The following is a 21,399-nucleotide window of genomic DNA, read 5'->3' as shown; positions in this document are numbered from 1 at the left end:
GGGGGCATTTTGGGAGAAGGGGGTTGCTTTTTTTTTACCTGAGGGGCTGGTGGTGCAGTTTGATTTTTTTCGCCGGCTGAGGTTCGTCCGCTGCCATTGCTTTCCAAATCACACCGCCACGGGGCCGCGCGCGCCCGGGGGAAGCCAGAGTCTCGGCGCGCGCCCGGGGGAAGAGAGTTGGAGTCACGGCGCGCTCCCGAGGGGGGGGCGGGGAAGAGGAGAGCTAGAGCAGCGGCGCGCGCCTGCGGGAGGGCGGGGAAGAGCTGGAGCAGCGGCGCGCGCCGTGACGTTGTAAGTATCACTCGCGGCCGTTAAAAGCCAGTCTGTTCAAATTTATCAAAATAATTAGACTTTAAATTATTCTTATAAAACATCTCAGCAGTTTCTGGTGCAATTTTGCACCCATTACATATCATTTACGGTCCCCAAAAATATTGTGATTCAAATGTAAGGGTTGCCAACCTTCCCGGATTGTCCTGAAGACTTCAGGTATTAAAGATTAATCTCTTGGACACGGCTGCGAGCAAACTGCGAGAAAAATCAGGGTGGTATTAAATAAAAATGTTATTTTCACTTCCTTTGAACGTTTTAAAGGATATTTATGTATACAAATATTGGGAGGTAGGTAGAAAAAGGCAGGGGGTCTTACGATGAAACCTCCTAAATACGTTCAGAGTTGGCAACCCGATTCAAAAGGGATGTTAAAGACGTTCATTCTCCTTGTAATGAAAGTTAATACCCTGTACAGAAAGTTGAAATGTAATAGTAACTGTCACTAACTATAAATAAGTTGTTTAATATTTATAGAAATGTAAGTCACTGTAAACAAACTTAATATTTAATAAGAAACTGACCTTATTAAAAGGTAAAAAAAGACATTCATTCTAATATTGCAGTCACAATGGATTTATTTACCACAGTATAATACTAATATTGTTCTTTTACTATTTATATTTTCAATTTATACCGCGTACAGTCAGCTTACAGTCCAAAAGTAAAACACGTTTCATTTATACTTTAATTCATATTTTCCAATATATTACGACCAAAATAAATAAAACGGTTATCGTTATATAGTTAAGTTCTGTTTATTTGCGGCGATCTACAAATATTTTTTTTAATGTTTGTTTCTTTAACCAAGAGTTGGAGAGAAAACGAGGCCCCTTCCGCCCAAGGACTGGCCGCCATGTTGTATTGGGTGGTGTTCAGCGAATTGAGTCAATGTTGTTAACGATGCTTAGTGCGGCCAGCAACTTAATCATCATTTAAGGGGGGGAAAAAATCAGTCTCACGAAAATGATTCACAGTCTGTTCCTTATTAACTGTACCGGCGATATATTTCTGGAAAAACACTGGAAGAGCGTGGTGAGCCGATCGGTTTGTGACTATTTTTTCGAGGCCCAAGAAAAAGCCGGGGAGGCGGATAATGTGCCACCTGTGATCCCCACGCCTCACCATTATCTGGTCAGCACCTACAGGGACAAGATCTTCTTCGTCGCCGTCATCCAGTCCGAAGTGCCTCCTCTATTTGTCATTGAGTTTCTCCATCGAGTGGCAGAAACGTTACAGGTTTGTGCATATTTAGAGGAAACAAAAATGATAGTATCTGTCAAAATAACTCAAACCAATCGATATCTTGTGTATTGCATCTTTTATGTTAATTTACTAAAACATTAAATGAACTAGATTTGAACAAAAATATCGCGCGAATAAAGAAAGTGAAACTTACCAAGCCTGCATTTCATGTTGAATGCTCAAAATCTTCAACGTATACTTGTACAGCGTGGCACTAATGCATTGCTTCAAAATTTGTATTGTAACTAATTGTTCTTCAGGACTATTTTGGAGAATGCTCTGAGGCTGCAATTAAGGATAATGTTGTGATTGTATACGAGCTCCTGGAAGAGATGTTGGATAACGGTTTCCCATTGGCTACTGAATCCAATATCTTAAAAGAACTCATTAAACCTCCTACAATTCTTCGTTCAGTTGTTAATACTATTACAGGTAAGAAGTGGTTCTTCTGCCTTATCAAAATAATACTTGCATGATTTTAAATACTTTTTCGCCAGAGTGATCAAATTGCATCCTCAGAAGGTGGTAGATCAGTCATAGTTGTTCCTCCCACCGCTCCACTTAAGTATATAATCACCTGGCCCACATAAGCAACTCATCACGTGGGAGAAGGATAAAATAATTATTAACATGGAAACGATGGAAAGACCCCTTAAGTTACCCAAGTTAATCAAAAGTAAATTGCTATAATATTTGCTTCAGGTTTGGTCAACCAAGTCATCCAAAAATAACCTTTATTTTCTATGTTTAAGTGCGGGAGCGGGGGCATCTCACTGTATGCCCTGTTAGCCTTGTTCCTGCAATCTTCATCTCAAAAAAAAATTTTTACCTACAAAGTTGCTGGAAGTGCAAGCTGATTACCGTGCAGCCAGGGCAACGTGGACCGTGATGAACAATGGAACAAACTGTGTATCTCCTCAACCAATGAGATTAAAGGATTGAGAAACAAAGAGAGGAAGAATTGAGAAGTAGGGTGAATTTAATGTTAAATCACGACAAAGAAAAATAAAGAAAGGGAAAGAAAGATTGGATTGAGAGAGAAAAAGAGACAAAGGAAAAGTAAGAAAAAAAATTTAAAATGACTTTTAAAATCTCCAACAATTCACAACTTGCAGGAATGAGACTGCACACTTAATTGTTCACTTTCTGGGCAAAAGTGGTTGATTGCCAATTAACTTATCACAACATGAAAGGGTACTTTTAATTACAAGACTTAACATTCTGTGGCTTTTTAATGGGCAATTAATGTGCAAATGCAGCAACTTCATGAAAATCGCAGGGAGGTTAAGGGCAAGACGGCATTTTCACGAAGCTAACGACTGTTCACAGGGTATTCCTCACCACAAGTTGCTGGCCGACTTGCACATTATTAACGACGTGCATCGTTCACGCTGTTATTTTTAGGCAAATTCTGGGCCATTAAAATCTCATGAAATTTGCATTATCTCAAATTGTGAATTTGTTCAACAAGTATTGCTATAACTTTCATACTGTTGTGAAGAGAAATGCAAACTCCACCTTTCAACTCTAATCTTTTGACACAAACTGCAGACGACCATATTTACATGGCTGTCTGCAATCTACAATTCCAGTGAGAGCTACAGTGAGATTGCTTGAGAAATCTGCATTTACACACCAATTTTGGTGTTATGCAGTGTTAAGTTTGTGTGTAACGGCACCCTCTGTCTTCAAAACGGAACATCAACAAATTGAATGAACAGACCATGAGACTACTCTTCGATAACAAGTAATGTGAACGACAATGTCCCAGGGCAGGTTGAATCAGTTCTGCTTCTACTGTTGATACACATTCTCTCGTTCTCTAGTCATTGGTCCAAATGGGTGAAAGAGGAAGGATATGACCAACGTGTATCGTGCCTTCAGTAGTGGTCTTTGCAATTGAGATCACTGAAGTGGTCAAAAGATGCTTAAACTGCTAAAATGTTTCTACAAAGTTGTCCATGTTCCCAGTGAGTATTTTAACATAAGGATTTGTAGGAACAGGAAAAGTATTTTAGCTTCAGTACATTTTAAGTTTTCCAATTTAATCCCTTTTGATTAAGTTGGAAAACATTACAGAACTGCATAATACAAAGTTCACCTTTAAACATTTTCCAACGTTCAGAAACCCACATTGCAGGATTGTAGAATTACCCCTAGTATTAGAAAATGATGTACAATATTAAAATACTCTAACTGCCTTAAAAGATGGAGATATATAGTTACAGATTTTTAATTCTGTTAGGAAGCAGTAATGTAGGAAATCAACTTCCGACTGGGCAACTGTCTAATATCCCTTGGCGAAGAGCAGGAGTCAAGTATACAACTAATGAAGCTTATTTTGATGTTACGGAAGAAATTGATGCCATCATTGACAAATCAGGTAACAGTTTATTTTGTAACTTTTATCTCCTTTGCAGTCAATCACTCCCCAAAACTATGTCAGCAATGAAAACATTTCAGTACCAGTTAAAGTGGAAAAATGGTCACAGGCTTCAACATGCTAAGCATTAATGAGTTTTGTTTCTCAATAGTTTACACAAACCAACTCGTACATTTTAAGTGGCTTTAGTTTTGGTAGAGTTATTTTTTTTATGCTAGGATCAACTGTCTTTGCTGAAATCCAGGGTGTTATCGATGCTTGTATCAAGCTAACTGGAATGCCAGACCTCACCCTTTCCTTTATGGTAAGTAATGTACTTGTTCCTTTCGCATACTTTGAACTAATTTTTTTTTACTGTGCATGCTGATAATGTTAACTTAAAGTACAGAACTTGATATGAAATTTGTATTTCTTTGTCTTAATGCATTAAATGTTTTAATTACACAAAAATGCCTTAAAATACACTTCAATTTTTATCAATGGTAGAATCCAAAGCTGCTGGATGATGTCAGCTTCCATCCATGCGTTCGTTTTAAAAGATGGGAATCTGAGCGAGTTCTGTCATTCATTCCTCCAGATGGAAATTTCCGTTTGATGTCTTACCATGTCAGCTCACAAAAGTAAGATGACTTTATGCTTTTCTAAAAATTAGAACAGTAAAATAAAAGTTTGTTTTGGGACAATAAATAGGAAATAAATGTGATGTATAATAATGCATTGCTCAAAATAGGAGAAATTGCCAGACAGAACTTAATATTGTTCAGCAATAATTCCTGTTCATTTTTAACATTCTTACCACATCAACTAATGTTCAATATTGATAAATTACTCATGTTAATGGCAGGTAGGGGTATTGAGAATTGGAATATTTTTATAACTCTCAAATGGCAGTCATAAGTTTAGGTTAGTTCACCAGTGGAAAAATTTTTTTTGCGTAAGAACAGGAGTAGGCCATTGAGCCCCTCGAGCCTGTTCCACCATTCAGTGAGATCATGGCTGATCGGTGACCTGACTCCATATACCTGCCTTATCCCCATATCCCTAATACCTTTGATTAACAAAAATCTATCAATCTCAGATTTAAAAATCAACAATCGAGCTGGCATTAACTGCCATTTGTGGAAGGGAGTTCCAAACTTCTACCACCCTTTGCATGTAGAAGTGTTTCCTAACTTCACTCCTGAAAGTCCTGGCTCTAATTTTTAAGCTGTGTCCCCTAATCCTAGACTTCCCAACCAGCGGAAATAGTTCCTCTCTATCTACCCTATCAGTTCCCCTTAATATCTTGAAAACTTCAATCAAATCACCCCTTAATCTTCTAAATTCCAGGGAATACAACCTTAGTTTGTGTAATCTCTCCTCGTAATTTAACCCATGGAGTCCAGGTATCTCTCTCAAATCCACGCTGCACTCCCTCCATAGGCCAATATATCCTTCCTAAGGTGCAGTGCCCAGAACTGTGCAAGAGTGCTCCAGTTGTGGTCTAACTAGGGCTTTGTATAGCTGGAGCATAACTTCTAACCCCTTGTATTCTAGTCCTCTAGATATAAAGGCCAGCATTCCATTAGCCGTTTTGATTATTTTCCGTACCTGTCCATGACATTTTAATAATCTATGTACATGGACCTGTGTCTCTTTGGACTTCCACTGTTTTGAGTTTTTCATCATTTAGAAAGTACTCTAATCTATTCTTTTTGGGTCCAAAGTGGATGCCCTCACACTTGCCTACATTGAAATCCATCTGCCAGAGTTTTGCCTATTCACTTAATCTATTAATAGATCTGTAATTTTTATGCTTCCATTTACACTGCTTACAATGCTGCCTACCTTTGTGTCATCAGCAAACTTGGATATATGGCTTTCTATCCTGTCATCTAAGTCGTTAATAAATAGTGAATAATTGAGGCTCCAACACAGATCCCTGTGGGACACCGCTCGTCACATCCTGCCAATTTGAGTACCTGTCCATTATCCCTACTCTCTGATTCCTGCCGCTCAGCCAATTTCCTAACCAGGTCAATAATTTGCCCTCAATTCCATGAGCTTCAACTTTAGCTAATAGTCTCTTATGCATCCTTGGTATATTGTTCTAATTTTTCTTTTTTAAACTCAGGCCTACTGATACGAACTGTTGAGTGTTTGGGTGAAGTGGCTTTTCAAATTGGCCCACTATCATAAGCTCTCGCTTCCTTCTAGAGGCCAACAATATTTTTTTTAAAACTTTTTTGTTCTCACTACTACAGCAACATTGTATTTACATGGGACCCTCAACATACAATGGCACTTCACAGCATAGTAGCAAGAGGTACAGAAATACCAAGCCACGAGGGAGCATTAGGAGGGGTGATTGAAGGCTTGAGAGAAAGGATGGGATTTGAGAAGGTTTTTAAAGATGGAAAAAAGCAGAGGAGTCTCTTGAGGGAGTTCTAAAGAGTCAGGCATAGGTAGCTGAAAGCTCTGTCACTGTTGGATCGACAGAAGAGAAGTTGCACAGGAGGCTAATCAAAACCCTGAGGGTGTAGCAGGGAGTGCATGTCTGGAGGAGGTTGCGGAGGTTGAGTGGACCAAAGCCGTGGAGGGACTTGAAGATGAGGATTTCAAGACGACAGGAGTGATGGTGCAGGGGGGGCTTACTACAGGACAGAGTAGGAACAGCTGTATTTTGGACAAGATGGAGTTTATGGAGTGTGAACAGCAGGGAGAGCATTAGAATAATTGAGTCAGGAATGGACACAAGCATGGATACGGGTTTCAGCAGCAGGGGACGAAAATAGCAGTGGAGGGGGTGGCAGTGTTGCAGAATAGAATTAAGTTGTCTTGGTGATTGAGAGAATATTGGGTTTAATGCACATCTCAGGGTTGAAAAAAAGTCACAGAGGTTGTGCACATGATTTTATTGAGTGAGAGGGAAGAGGGATGGAGTCAATGGCAATGGAGCAGAGTTTGTTGCAAGCACCAAGAACCATAGCTTTGGTCTTCAAAGTGTTCAGCTGAAAAAAGTTACAGGAAGTTTGACAGCATGGAAGTGGTTTTACAATTGAGAGAAGTGGGAGAGAGAAAGAGCTGGCATCATCAGCGTACACGTGGAAGCTGATAGCATACCGGTGAATAGCATCACTGAGGATCAGTACATAAATGAGGAAAAAGGGGTGACAAGGATATAATAATGTAATATATACACATGAATACTGAATTGCCATACTAGTTAAAATGACGATAAATCTGATAACCTTCCCAATCATTATATAAACCTCAAGTTGCCTGCTATATGTTACAAAATAACTCATACCAAACAATTCCTTGATGATCTGTTGTGAGCTATCAATTTTACATACATTTACATGTCATCTAAATAAAGAGGAGCAACTTACACACCTATGATTTTTGAAGGGTTTTTACCAAAATTACCATGAAATAATGGGAAGTGACTTGCACAAAGAATTTCACATTAACTGGAAGAAGGAATTGGCTTTTTATCAAGTGACACTCCCAACAGTCATAGTCTCATCTGTGGAAAATTGCATCCATGGGATTTTCTCAATAAAGTTACTAAAGAAGGATTGTTGCTGAATTCCTTATCCATGCTGGTGTGATCTCCGTGCTCAACCCCACACAAACCAACTCATTGCAAATACAGTAGAAGCTTATGATCAAAAAAAATCTTGCCTTGTTTCACACAATGCTATATATTAGTTTGTCAATAATTCAGCATAATATAAAACAAGTTATGCATATAAAGCATTGAGTCAAATATGAACAGGGAAGTAAAGAATAAAATTGCACAGTGTAATTGCTCCTTAATAAGCTTTAAAACATATATACCATTTGCCATTTAAAGATCAGACTGAATGTTTATATTTGAATTTGAAGATAATTGGATTGTTAAATGTGCTAATTTTGCCAATGGCTTAAATGTATGTGTACGAGCATAAGTTTATTTTTGTGGTATTCTTGACTTTCCACTTGGTGAGTTTGTGATTTTACCTGTGCTGTTAGGGGATAGAAAAGTGGGGAGAAAAGTCACTCTCACCACTCTTGTCTTCCCCCTTAGTGGTCAGCTTGATAATGGAAGAGATCTAAGAGCAAGTTTTCTGTTTGTCCTTGCAATCTGAGGATGATGCCCAAGTAAATCTGACAAGGGAATGAAAAAGAATTTTGGGGGGGGGGGGGTGCGGTTGGAGTTATGATTCAGTCAGTCATACATACAAAGCATTTGGTTTGTTTTTGGCTGTGCAAAACAGTTGTAATAGGCTGGTTAACATCCATACTGAATAATGAAAGATGTTAGAATCAAATTATACTCACGATTTATATTTTCAGCTTGGTGGCTATACCAGTTTATGTAAAACACAGTATCAGCTTCAGAGAAAATGGATCAACAGGACGATTTGATATAACAATTGGACCAAAACAGACCATGGGAAAGATAGTGGAGAGTGTTCTAGTGATTATTCATATGCCTAAAGTGGTGCTCAATATGAACCTCACTGCAGCACAGGGCAATTATACATTTGATCCAGTCACCAAGGTAAGTCCCAGCATTTTATTTACTCAATTACATTTTTTTTTGCAAGACAAAAGCATTTTGTGACAACAGTAATGTTATTTAAACATTACAATAGATGTATACTGTAAACATGTTTAAATTAAAAGATGTTCTTTAAGATCTTTATTTCCCAGTAACAAAAAGGGAAGCAACAGAGATTTAGTGGTTAGATGTTATTGTGCGGCTCTCTCTCAGGTTTTAATTTGGGACATTGGAAAAATTATCTTACCAAAGTTACCAACTCTTAAGGGATTGGTCAGCCTTCAGTCCGGGGCACCCAAACCAGAAGAGAATCCAACACTCAACGTTCAGTTTCGGATCCAGCAACTTGCTGTGTCAGGTGAGAAGACTGGGGTTTGTATGTTATAAACATAACCAGAATTCCAGCAAAAGTAACAAAAAAGGCAAGTTAAATGAATATTTACCAGTGTAGGATTGTTGACTCGTACACTATATATATCTTTTTGCTTCTGGCACATGTCTGAATAGCACAAAGCATGCTTGTTGTGAATTTGAACCAAAAAATATTTTTAGAAAGAATTCCCAATCACATCTGTTGGGGGGGAGGGGGGTTGATCGGACCTGGTAGCAGCCATATTGTTACCTACCCTGCCATTTACCTTTTAAAAAGTAACATTTATATAACAAGAACAATTCATTTCAACTTCTATTACCTCCAATAATTTTTCCCTTCTATCTCAAGGACCTCAGTCTTGCCTTCTGTTCCATTTCTGGAGTTTGGATCATTGTTTTCCATGCCTCTATGCACATGTAACACTAGGGGGAAGGGAGCACATTGGATTAGGATCTGGTTTGAAGGGAGGAAACTGATAGTTCGAGCCAAGGCCAGTTTCTTCAGAGTGGTTGGTAGTGGTTAATGGTGTCTCACAGGGTTCTGTTCTGGGACTGCTTCTGTTTACTGTGTGCAATGATTTAGATATAGGGCTAGAGGGAGTGGCATCAAAAATCTATGGAGGATATTAAAATAAGTAGAATAAATAATTGAGGATCAAAAGGAAGCTACAAGGAAATATTGGTAAGATGGTAGAATTGGTAAAAAAGCAATTATACTTTTAACAGGAGAAAGCTGAGTGTAAATGGAAAAGCAGAGGGATTTGATAAGACATTAAAAACAGTGCCTCAAGAGTAAAAGGTAATTTTTCAAAAAACTAATGGAATACTGGGTTTTATGGCAAGAGGTATAGAATACAAAAGTTGAGTTAATGGTGAATCTATGGAAAACCTTAGTAAGGCCACAATTAGAGTACACATGATCAGAAGGATGTTGAGGTAATAGAGAAGGTACAGTGCAGATTCACTAGGATGTTGTCAGTTAAAAGGAAATACAAATGCAAAGATTCAAAAATTGGAGCAAGTTTCTTTAGAACACAGGAGATTAATGGGCAATTTGATAGTGCCTTAAGTTATGAAGGGATTGGATGGAGTATATAGAAACAGACAGTTTCTAGTGGATGAGGTGTCTCGAACAAGGCAACATGGATCTGATTGAGTTAATATTTAGGCCATAGAATTATTTTTTTTAAAAAGTGTTGTAAGATTGCAGAATGCATTACGAGAGTTCGTGATTGAAGTAGAGACCATCTTAACATTTTGAGAATCGGTGGTTGATGGAAAAAAAATATGGGCTCAGAGCAGACACATGGAATTAGGACATGGAAGAGCATATGGAGGATAAACACTATCATGGACTAGTTGGGCCAAACGGCCTGTTGTTGTAATTTCTATCTGGTTTAATGAGAACTCAATTCTACAGAAGCAGTCACATATGCTGGCATGATATTCTCTTGTCTACCCTTCACAGATGAGTGACCCTACAGCTCAGTGCTGTCTTTTTTTGCCCCTCAGTAACACATGTACACAGGCTTCTGCATCTCAGTGCCACTTCAGTGTATGGAATACTCCCAACAGCATTAATTGCACCTCAAGCAAACAAAGGAGCACAGCAAATTGAAAGCAGTAAAAACACAGATGAGACAAATATTAAATTTAGGTATACATTACCAGACACAAACAGAAACTGACTGCACACGCTTGGAGGGACCCGGAGCCTTTTGCCATCCTGTACTTAAGCTCTGTAAATTAGGTAAACTGTGTGTTGCTGTGAGGAAAGTGTGGGGATTGCACATCAGGCAAACAAAAACTGTGTGGATTTCCCAGGTGCTTGATTTGGAGACTCGTGTGGTGATATTTCAGCACATCAAACACTTGGCTGAGCAAAAAAAAAGGCAACCGTGATAGGCAAACACAGAAAATGGGAGTACACAGAGACAGATGGGAGGACCGATTACAGGAAAATGCAGATTAATGTGGAAAGAGAAAGTGCCTTCAATTACAGAGAATTGACAAAACATGTAGACACAAAACACAAATGTTTAAAAAGTGTGACAGTGACCGAAAGAGACAAATTAAATTTTTTGCCCATGAGCATCAATGGGAAATCAGCCAGTTTCTGAAGCCAGTAGAGTTAATATTAAATCGTAAAAATTGTCATCACTGCTTGAAATTTGAGAAAGCTAAGACCAACAATTTGGAACCAAAAGTTGAGTAACTTAATATTTTGAATTTTAAAATTTAAATTTCCAGTGGAGGTTTAAAAGGTGGTTTTATTAATCAACTGCCGTGATTTGTAGTGACACACAATGCTGCAGCATCACTGCATTTAAACATTGATTCAATCAATTACCAGAATCATTGGAGGGATATTACAATGGAGGTTTGAATTTTGGCTACTTCCAACCGCTGGTTTTGGATCCTTTCAATGAAGTTCTTTTCTTATGCCGACATCTCGGACTCTGGGAGCAGGAGTATTGTGCAACTGCAAGGCAGTACATCTTTAATATAGAAAGTTTTATCTCGCCTTATTTTAGCGGTCGCGTAGCTGTACGAGTAAATTTGGTACCAAATATTCTCAGTCAGCACAAGCAATACACTTGTACAACTTCACATCAGTAATGCATGACTAAATTCAAAGTTCTGTAAATGTTAGTTCCTAACTTAACACTATGGGCAAATGTACCCATCTGCTTTCCTCCTTCTGCAGCACTTTCTAACACATTGGACTGGCACCAGTCAAGGCAGTAGAAATGCCCTTGATCTGAACACTTGCTCAATGACTATATTCTCGACATGTTGAGGTTCTAAAGTTTACATTTGTGATTATGGAATCTGTTAATGCTCTGAATCACCCTGGCCTGCAGTTGTGTATCTTGAAGCAAGCAGTTCAGAATGGTGAAGGTGTGGAAATATTGTCTGTCTACTCAGTCAACAGAGATACAGATAGACGTGGATGAAATAGTTACAAAATATTTTTACAAAGTCATGGGAATTTTAAATGGTATTTATTTGCTTTCCTCCCAGGTTTGAAAGTGAATCGACTAGACATGTACGGTGAAAGATACAAACCCTTTAAAGGTGTGAAATACGTCACCAAAGCAGGAAAATTTCAAGTCAGAACATGAGGGAACAACCTTTGCAGTTCCAAGTCCTAAAATCTGATATTTAGCTAAGCATAATGTGAATTTCTTTGAAAATCTAACACTATTTTTCTCTAGTCAAACTGTTCCAGGGTTCTCAATGCTTTAATTGGTAAAGTAACAGGGAAACATGAAGGGAAATATTTCTAAGGCATTTCATGATTAACTGCCTTAATCACAATGTAATATTTTAACAGGAGTATGAAACAAATTGGCTTTAAGATATTTAATTGAATTGTTTTCTGAAAGGGGCATTGTTCCTTTGCCAATTCTATTTCTTCATAAAATAGAACATGCACATTTAGATATTCTAGTTTTTGTAAAAACTGTAGTTATACCTATCCTGATGCTGTAAGAACTCGACTCTAATGTCTTAATACTCATGTAATATGGCACAGTATAAGTTATAAACTAGCATTGCCAAGTTGTGCCAGGAAGATCCATTTAAGCATACTTCACTGCTTCAAATGATTTTTATTAGTGATGAGATACTTGAAGTATTCTGAATAGAGTTTTAGTATGCCAAACAAACCCTGCCTGCATTTTCAACGATTCAATACAACTCATTGGAATTGCCAAGTAACCATCCACTTCTGGCATGTGGATGTTTTTGTATCTGACAACAATCATTACTAAAAGCTACAATGCTATTGTTGCAAGTAGGCTACAAGTAGAGTTAAACATGTCCCCAACAGCATAAAATGTTCATTATGATGTTTATGAATAGATTTAGTACACTATAATTTTTTGGTCACACTTTGTACTTTTGAATGTATGGTTTGATCGTCTCAATAAAAATGAGTCACATTTCAGTTTAGTTGTTCCTGCCTATGGGGAAAATGCAAGTTGCAGGTTTTAATTTGACAATTTTATCATTGAATACATTAGTTTTATATACCTTAAATAGGGCTGGAACAGATACTGAGTGGTGTACCTGATTCGTCACGTAAGGTAAAAAAAAAGAGATAGATGTGCCATCTGAGTATTAACCACTAGATTGGAGAATCTATATCTTACATCAACAATGATCAAGGTAACAACACTGCTGTCCTAGTACACATGTTTCCTGATCTACCACAGCCAATACCTTGGAAATTCAAGGATAGCAATTCAAGTCATTTTTAATTCATGTGGTGAATATGTAGATTGTTGGAGTGTTTGATGAAACTGCCACAAATTTTATCACAAATGATGTGCACAATCGAACAAAATGGTTAGCCAAAAACTGCAGTTACACCTTTGGCCATGTTCACACAAGGATTTGATTAAATTTCAATCAAAACAAGATGTGCACTAAAGCTCGACAAAATAAAAACAAAATTCAGCTTCATCTCCAAGATTCAACACTAGTGCATAATTTAAGTCATAAGACATCTTTAAATGTTTATCTGCTAGACTCAAATTCAACTGAAGGAAGTAGACAATGAACAAACAATGTTACAAAATACTTTATTTTTAAAAAAATGCAGGTACTGATAATGCAGCTAATAACTAAAATTTAGTTCAGACAAGAGATATAAATCCTCGTACAGCCAATGAATATATTTCTCTGGATTGTTCATATTCTTTGTAAAATACAACAAAACTTGACAAAATGTATGCAGAGAATTAACATACAAATGGATCCTAAATATTCCAGGTTTTTTAAATACCCTATGCTTGCCAAAGTACAGTTTATGATTTAGGATTCTATAGTAGGGTATTTTTTTCTTAAAAAGGAGCTAAATTGTAATGAATTCCTTTCATCACATGGTTCATTTTCTCTGCCAGTTACTGAAAATTTCTTATTTGTCATCACTCAGTGGCCATATAAATTACTGGGGCATCTTTCTCTCAATTATGATTAAGTGATGTTTGTCGAGGGCCAATGTCAGATTTAGCCCCAACACCAAACATAAAATGGATAGTTGCTATTTCAAGTGGAAAACGTGTTCCACCCACATCACATTTGAGAAATATATAATTCAGTGTACACAAAGACATTCAAGAGCATATCATAAATACACCATTTTATCTCTAATGCCTTAAAAGTGGACATGGGAGTCTGAACATATTCCTATTCCAAAACTAGATCTAATGTGTTTAAGGATCCACAGTTCCCAGTGTAAAATTCACATACCCTGACAAGTATTTTAAAATTAGGTATAGGAAGGCTTTATGCTAAAATGGTGTATCCACACATTGTTAGAATCACAAAATGCTCTGATAACCCAAATGGCCAAACAGGAATAAATATTCTTCCTCAGTAAGAGGAAAAAGTATAATTTAATGAAACCAATGACTTCTCCATTGAGCTTTAATTCCTCTTAATAATGTAATGGTTTCCACATTTACATTTAAGCTGCAGTTATATCATGCACTAATGCTATCTGCTACTTAGAGAGAAAAGATAAAGCTTACTAGTTAGATACAGTACATTATACCCTTGACTCTTGAATGTGAATGGCTGACATGCAGTCACATGATTTTCACCGTTGCCAACTGATGTGCTGGAGGGAGCATCAGGGCTAACAGAATGGTTCCACGATTACTTTTGACTTCTCAATAGGTCCAATGAAACCAATTAAATATTGAAATTATATGGAGGAGTAAATAGCTTCTGGGTACAATAAACTTGTGGCTGCATTTTTCAAACAATTAAATAATTAATCATCCTGCATTTTGCCAAATTGATCCTCTCAAGGTAATAATTAAAGTACTACTGTAATTCAACTATAGTCATGGTGTACACTTGGCCTGCTCTCAAAGCCAACTGTGGCAAGATAAATAAGCATTGACCCCGACGAATTGCAGCCATAGCAGAAAGCTTCACTTTCCATCCCTATTTTTTTTTAAAAAAGTGTTGGGTAAAGTAAGGCCACAACTTTCATATGTGCATGAAAAATCAATTATGGATGTAACTAATCAGTTTTAATGAAAGTATGCAGGCACATAAATATTCAAGGTCAGTCGAAACATCACCAAAGATAATGTTTCTTTAAATCATCTTCCATGGTTTTTATCCCTTTAATTCAAAGTTTCCAACATTTATTATATTTTTTTAAAATCTTGTCGACAAAAGGTTCTTTTTGGACAATCCAACAAATACTGCTGAATTTGAGAGCAGTTATTGAGAACCGTTTAAATATGGAAGAAATATATTTTTTTGATTTTTAGTTAGTTGAATATTCCAATAGTTTAACAACTTATGGTATGCAAATACCACGCATTTGGACAATTGTATATGAGCAGTACAGGAGAGTACATTTCACTGAATGCACACAATTAGTAAATTTTGAAACACTGGTTCATTCTGATCCCTTTGAAAAATATGGATGAATGCAAAATTAAATGTATTGTGAAGCAATTGTACATGAATACATTTTGGATTAAAATACCCATACCATGAAATTCAATTTCTTGTACATAAAAATTGTTTATCATTAAGTTCAAGAAATGGCTCAATAATCTTAAAAATATTACTAACAACCACCTTGGCTTGTTAACCTGCTCATGTTTTTTGCACAGAAACTAACCAACCCAAATTACATTTTAAGCTTTAGCTCCTGAACAGCACTTTATACACCATTTTCTCATGTCCAAATGTAGCCATGTTAAAAACCAGAATACAATTATAGAAATTTTCATTTTCTCATGGATTGATTAAACCCTTATAGCAACAGATATTTTAAATTGTCAATTAACTTTTCATAAATCACCATAGTCCAGAATTTAATTGAGCTCACAATAATGTAGATTTCAGATGAAGTAATGCAATCTGGTTAGTAAACAGCTAATAATCTTATCAAGTCCCAGATTCTAATAGCTATAAGTATTCAAAGTAGCATCGTGCCCACTCTTAAAGGCGGTGCACTGAACCAGTATTCAAGCACATCAATTTTGTGTTCATACTTAAATCACATTATTGCTCTTCAATTACAACTGTTCAGGAGCCATCAGACCAAATACATTTGACATAATAGACTATGTTCCAGGATTGGTAGCACATTTCTCTCAATAAACAATACCAATTCTTTCCACAAAGAAAATTAACAGAGTCTTTGGTTTAGTAATTGAATTCATGTACAGGGATCAAAAAAATTAGAAATAGGACAAACACAAATCTAATAATCAGCTTAGCACGTACTCTGCCGCAGTACAGCTGTACAACAATCCAGGTCCACCCACAGCAAGTACATAAAGTGTCTGTGTAATAGCGTTAAACAAAGTCAACTTTCGGGGTTAAGAAAGATCAAACATATGGCACCTGGACAAATAGTGTACATAAGTTGCCCCCCAAAATACGTTACATCCCCATTTTTAAAAAAAAAATCACATTTGGTATTAAATTATACTGTGCATGTCACATCCACACATTTTGACTATCATAAAAGACTTACAGCAGTTCTTTATATTTGTGAACACCAGGACATAGAGAAGTTCTCGTTTGTCTCCTATGTCAATTGTATGTCAGATGAAAAAATATATGATTCACTCTGCCCAGTATAAATTGGTAACAGGTATTGAAGAAATACACTGTTCTTAATTTGTGATTTTACAAAAGCTGTGAAGCAGAAGTGTGAAAAAATTTTTTAAAAATTTAATGTGGGGCTAAACATTTTCATAATTCTAATAAAAAGTATCATACATGCAAGATGAATATACTAATAAGTGTTAATTATCAGCAAAGATTTTGTGTTAGTGGTGAATGCTGTGGATTAGAACAATTATGTTAACACTAAAATAGCACTGTCATTCTGATTCATTTTACACTCCCCATGCTTAGATGTAGACATTTTGTTCATCCAAGGGGAATTCTTTGTTACTGCACCAAAATGGATCGGACCAGGCAAGCTTGTCGGTTTACTGATACCAGGGAGTCTTCCGAACCCAGCGGAGGGTGAATCCTGCATCTGTTCTGATCTTAATGGAAGCAGCCTCGGCTTCTCGCACAGTTTCCTTAACTGACTGCATCAGGTTCTGAGCATTGTGAACCAACATTTCCGTAGCCTGACAGAGGAAAAATTGAATGGTCATGTAAATATTCAACAAAAACAAAATTTGCAACAAGATTTTGAAAAATTTCAAGAACACTTGCTTCTGTGAAAATTGCATACAGGTTTAATTCTATTATAAATATCCTTGCAGTTAAAACTATCAAGGAGAAACTCAACTGGTTTAATACCTGACAATGTGATTATTATTTAATGCTGTTAAAAATCTCAAGCCGACAGTGAAAGAATGGATAATGTCTGATCATTTTAAATCGAATACAAGTTTAATATGGTAAGTCATTAAATTACTATGCACATGTATAACAGAATACTTATTTTTGCCTGCAACTTTGTCACACTATTAATAACAATAGGAGTCTAATCTTTTAAAAAACTTAAAAGGATCTAATTAATTTGCTTTTATGGATAAAAATTAGGTCAATTAGACCCCACTTTAGTAAGTGAAAAGCAATTAAAGAATAGTGATGTTCGATAAAGATGATGTTGGAGTATGATTACTTGAGCAAGACAGATGCAGCATCTGTATCCACCACGCCTACAAACAGCAGTTTGGCTGGATTTAAGTTATTTGCTCCCTGCAACAAACTTTTTGCCCTTTCATAGTGTCTCAGTTTCAGTCAAGGAATGCACCACTAAGCAAGTCAAGAAAGATCCAACAAAAATGATCCTGGCTTATTTAAGAGGCTCACATATTAACCAGCACTTGGGTTCAAAGGCATAAGTACGTAACGCAAAGCAATTATCTTTCCCATATGTGATTTTGAGATAAACAGGCTGCAGTCAGTTTGAACAAGGCCATGGTTTCACAAATTTGAAGATTATAAAGTCTCACCTGCTCAGACTCCTCCTCACTAATGTTAGTGCGGCCCAACATTGTAGCTTTGACAGTAGAGAGAATTTTAAGTTGTGTGCTGATAGTTGGGATCCGTTCACACACCTGTGATTGAGAGATGAAAGTGAGCACATGTGCAGCAGAGAAAATATAGGATACTGCTAAATGCATTCAAATTTCTTTCCTGTTTGTTCTAGGGACATGGGTGACACCATCAAGGTGGCATTTATTGTGCTTCCCAACTCATCACAATAGAAAATGAGAAAGATTCTATCTATAACGATTCTTTTCTTTGAAAGGTTTCACTTATGCCGAGGATTTGGCTATTTATCACAATCGTCCAATATGAGTTGCATAACTTGAACGTGTGTAAAGGCACTTTTTAAATAAAGTCCCACCTACAGACTGAATTATTATTGTCCTGATACTTCTGTTCATTGTTCAGTGCTTCAATTCATTTGTAATTGTATTCACCTGCAGAAGGTTGGTTCTGATTCGCTTATCAGTACACTGTTTAGCAACTTCTTTTGCCAGTCGCGTCACTTCATCGGATGCCTTCGCTATGTCCTTAGCACAGTGAATAAGGGCACGTTTGTTTCCACTGCCGCCACGCACCAGTCGAGACATTTCTGCCATCAACAAGGCCATCCTCTTGGCAGCACCAATGATGTCATTACCCTGATGAATGAATCCACAATCAAGAGTAAACATTTGCCATATCAAATCACAATTTGATAATATTGCATTTTTTTTTAATGCTCTAAGTACATGGTCTCAATCCAGGTTGCTATCCCAATAGACCTCAGTCAGCCCAAGATTCTACTCTGCGCACTGGTTTGGAAATTTACAAAATCCATCTCAAAATGCATTATTTGCAGAAATCACCACATTTTAGATTATATTTAGTATTCAATTTTCAAAACTAGCTTTACCCCATTAAATAGCATTTTAAATCAAGTTTTTAAACTGCGCCTGCAGTACTCATGAAAAGACAAAAGAATCTTATTACAGCTTAAGCTTTCAAAAGTGACACTTTTGAGAACATAGTTGCCTACAGGCAGTTAAAAACAGCTTCAAACAAAAGCACTTTCCAGCTTTATCTGAACATTTGTGAAGCAACTACATTGTGAAGCATAATAACATCTCAACTTATATAAATTCAGTAGTTACAAAAAATAGAAGTACGTTGCTACAGCCATGATAAAATTCCACAAATTTTACATCTATAATGAGAAACAACGGCACTTTTTCTACACGTCTGAAAGCTAAAAGTATGAATGAATTTCAATCTTTGAAGCACTGTTAATCTTCTGATAGCTCAGCAAGTTTATCCAGTGATTAGCTGAGCCATAAAGACCAGCACGATTGCAGATTCAATTCCCAGTCTGTGCTCAGTTAGCTTATCTTAGCCCGGACAGTGATAAGGGGCTACAGTTAGCCTCCGTCGTCCTGATTCGAAGAAGAGGAAAAAAATGGCCCGTTTCCCAGTTCTGAACATTATGTATATGATTATTGGACAAGGCCAAATCAGTCATCTGCAATTTTCGGAAGCTCGGGTCAGATAGCCTCCAAGACTCAATGTTGAGGACTACACATCAATGGTGGCATTTGACAAAGTATCAGAGGGTGATCAACAGCAATGGAACCTTATGCCAGCAAGGAGTCAATGGGCTAGAAATTGGACTTGCATCCTAAGCGGGTGACAAGTCAACTGAGTGATCACCCCACACACCGGTCCAGGATGCCTCATCTGCATTCAACTGGCACGATCCAGACATGAATGGGCATCCCAATGCAGCTTGCCGGTTTGGAACTCAATATTTGTGCCGACTGCAATGCTGGCAGGGGCTCTCAGGTCGGTACAAGGATGGGGTAGGGAAGCAGAGGTTACATTGAGTTACATCAAGTCTACAGCATAGAAGCAGGCTATATGTGATCTATGCCAGCGTTCGTGCCCCACATCAACCTCCTCCCCGCCTGCTTCATCTAACCCTATTAGCATACCCTTCTATTCCTTTCTCCTTCGTGTGCTTATCTAGCTTCCCCTTAAATGCATCTATGCTATTTACCTCAACTATTCCTTGTGGCAGCAAGTTCTACATTCTTATCACTCTTTGGGTAAAGAAGTTTCTCCCGAATTCCCGATTGGATTTATTAGTGACTATCTTACATTGATGACCTTTAGTTTTGGACTCCCCCACAAGTAGAAACATTTTCCCTACGTCTACCCTATCAGGGTTCAGGGTAAGCACATTCCTTACAAAGTGAAGGGCAAGGCTGGTAGAAGTAGGGAACCTTGGATGACTCGGAAGATTGAGGCCCTAGTCAAAAAGAAGAAGGAGGCATATGACATGCATAGGCAGCTGGGATCAAGTGGATCCCTTGAAGAGTACAGAGATTGCCAGAGTAGAGTTAAGAGAGAAATCAGGAGGGCAAAAAGGGGACATGAGATTGCTTTGGCAGATAAGGCAAAGGAGAATCCAAAGAGCTTCTACAAATACATAAAGGGCAAAAGAGTAACTAGGGAGAGAGTAGGGCCTCTTAAGGATCAACAAGGTCATCTATGTGCGGAACCACAAGAGATGGGTGAGATCCTAAATGAATATTTCACATCGGTATTTACGGTTGAGAAAGGCATGGATGTTAAGGAACTTGGGGAAATAAATAGCGATGTCTTGAGGAGTGTACTTATTACAGAGAGGGAGGCGCTGGAAGTCTTAACGCGCATCAAGGTAGATAAATCTCCGGGACCTGATGAAATGTATCCCAGGACGTTATGGGAGGTTCGGGAGGAAATTGCGGGTCCCCTAGCAGAGATATTTGAATCATCGACAGCTACAGGTAAGGTGCCTGAAGATTGGAGGGTAGCAAATGTTGTGCCTTTGTTTAAGAAGGGCGGCAGGGAAAAGCCTGGGAACTACAGACCGGTGAGCCTGACATCTGTAGTGGGTAAGTTGTTAGAGGGTATTCTGAGGGACAGGATCGACAGGCATTTGGAGAGGCAGGGACTGATTAGGAACAGTCAGCATGGTTTTGTGAGAGGAAAATCATGTCTCACGAATTTGATTGAGTTTTTTGAAGGGGTAACCAAGAATATAGATGAGGGCTGTGCAGTAGACGTGGTCTACATGGACGTCAGCAAAGCCTTCGACAAGGTACCGCATGGTAGGTTGTTACATAAGGTTAAATCTCACGGGATCCAAGGTGAGGTAGCCAATTGGATACAAAATTGGATTGACGACAGAAGACAGAGGGTGGTTGTAGAGGGTTGTTTTTCAAACTGGAGGCCTGTGACCAGCAGTGTGCCTCAGGGATTGGTGCTGGGTCCGCTGTTATTTGTTATTTATATTAATGATTTGGATGAGAATTTAGGAGGCATGGTTCGTAAGTTTGCAGATGACACCAAGATTGGTGGCATTGTGGACAGTGAAGAAGGTTATCTAGGATTGCAAAGGGATCTTGATAAATTGGGCCAGTGGGCCGATGAATGGCAGATGGAGTTTAATTTAGATAAATGTGAGGTGATGCATTTTGGTAGATCGAATCGGGCCAGGACCTACTCCGTTAATGGTAGG

At 37.8% G+C, this 21,399-nt stretch overlaps 3 protein-coding genes across 8 annotated transcripts in view; 1 reads left to right on the top strand and 2 right to left on the bottom strand.

Annotated features, from left to right (window-relative positions):
- The window catches only part of LOC137304093 (adenosine kinase-like), a 215,844-nt gene extending 215,683 nt beyond the window's left edge, over positions 1-161 (bottom strand). The window contains exon 1 of one of the 2 annotated variants that reach the window (XM_067972565.1): positions 39-161. In XM_067972565.1, the coding sequence (XP_067828666.1) occupies positions 39-97 (59 nt within the window). In that variant the 5' untranslated portion in view covers positions 98-161. The remainder of the gene's footprint in view (positions 1-38) is intronic. The other variant, XM_067972566.1, reaches the window with a different exon arrangement.
- Positions 162-205: 44 nt separating this feature from the next.
- LOC137304091 (AP-3 complex subunit mu-1) lies at positions 206-12,810 on the top strand. 4 transcript variants are annotated; one of them, XM_067972563.1, is made up of 9 exons: positions 208-291; positions 1,142-1,569; positions 1,836-2,007; positions 3,821-3,958; positions 4,177-4,262; positions 4,445-4,578; positions 8,279-8,486; positions 8,754-8,844; positions 11,883-12,810. In XM_067972563.1, the coding sequence occupies exons 2-9, from the start codon at positions 1,297-1,299 to the stop codon at positions 11,981-11,983; spliced, it is 1,203 nt and encodes a 400-aa protein (XP_067828664.1). In that variant the 5' UTR covers positions 208-291; positions 1,142-1,296; the 3' UTR covers positions 11,984-12,810. The 4 variants fall into 4 exon arrangements, with proteins under 4 accessions (XP_067828665.1, XP_067828664.1, XP_067828662.1 ...); XM_067972561.1 differs by having other exon boundaries at positions 209-291; positions 8,700-8,844; XM_067972564.1 differs by lacking the exon at positions 8,754-8,844 and having other exon boundaries at positions 206-291; positions 11,883-11,971.
- Positions 12,811-13,431: 621 nt separating this feature from the next.
- Positions 13,432-21,399, bottom strand: part of LOC137304090 (vinculin) — a 95,365-nt gene continuing 87,397 nt past the window's right edge. For both annotated transcript variants that reach the window (XM_067972559.1, XM_067972560.1), the window contains 3 exons: positions 18,299-18,502; positions 17,825-17,929; positions 13,432-16,987 (listed from right to left, as the gene is read on the bottom strand). In XM_067972559.1, the coding sequence (XP_067828660.1) occupies positions 16,841-16,987; positions 17,825-17,929; positions 18,299-18,502 (456 nt within the window). In that variant the 3' untranslated portion in view covers positions 13,432-16,840. The remainder of the gene's footprint in view (positions 16,988-17,824; positions 17,930-18,298; positions 18,503-21,399) is intronic.

The sequence above is a fragment of the Heptranchias perlo genome, chromosome 36 (genome assembly GCF_035084215.1).
Source record: "Heptranchias perlo isolate sHepPer1 chromosome 36, sHepPer1.hap1, whole genome shotgun sequence".
NCBI lineage: Eukaryota > Metazoa > Chordata > Chondrichthyes > Hexanchiformes > Hexanchidae > Heptranchias > Heptranchias perlo.
The sequence above is the reverse complement of the archived record's forward strand: the minus strand, read 5'-3'. Positions and strand labels throughout refer to the sequence as shown.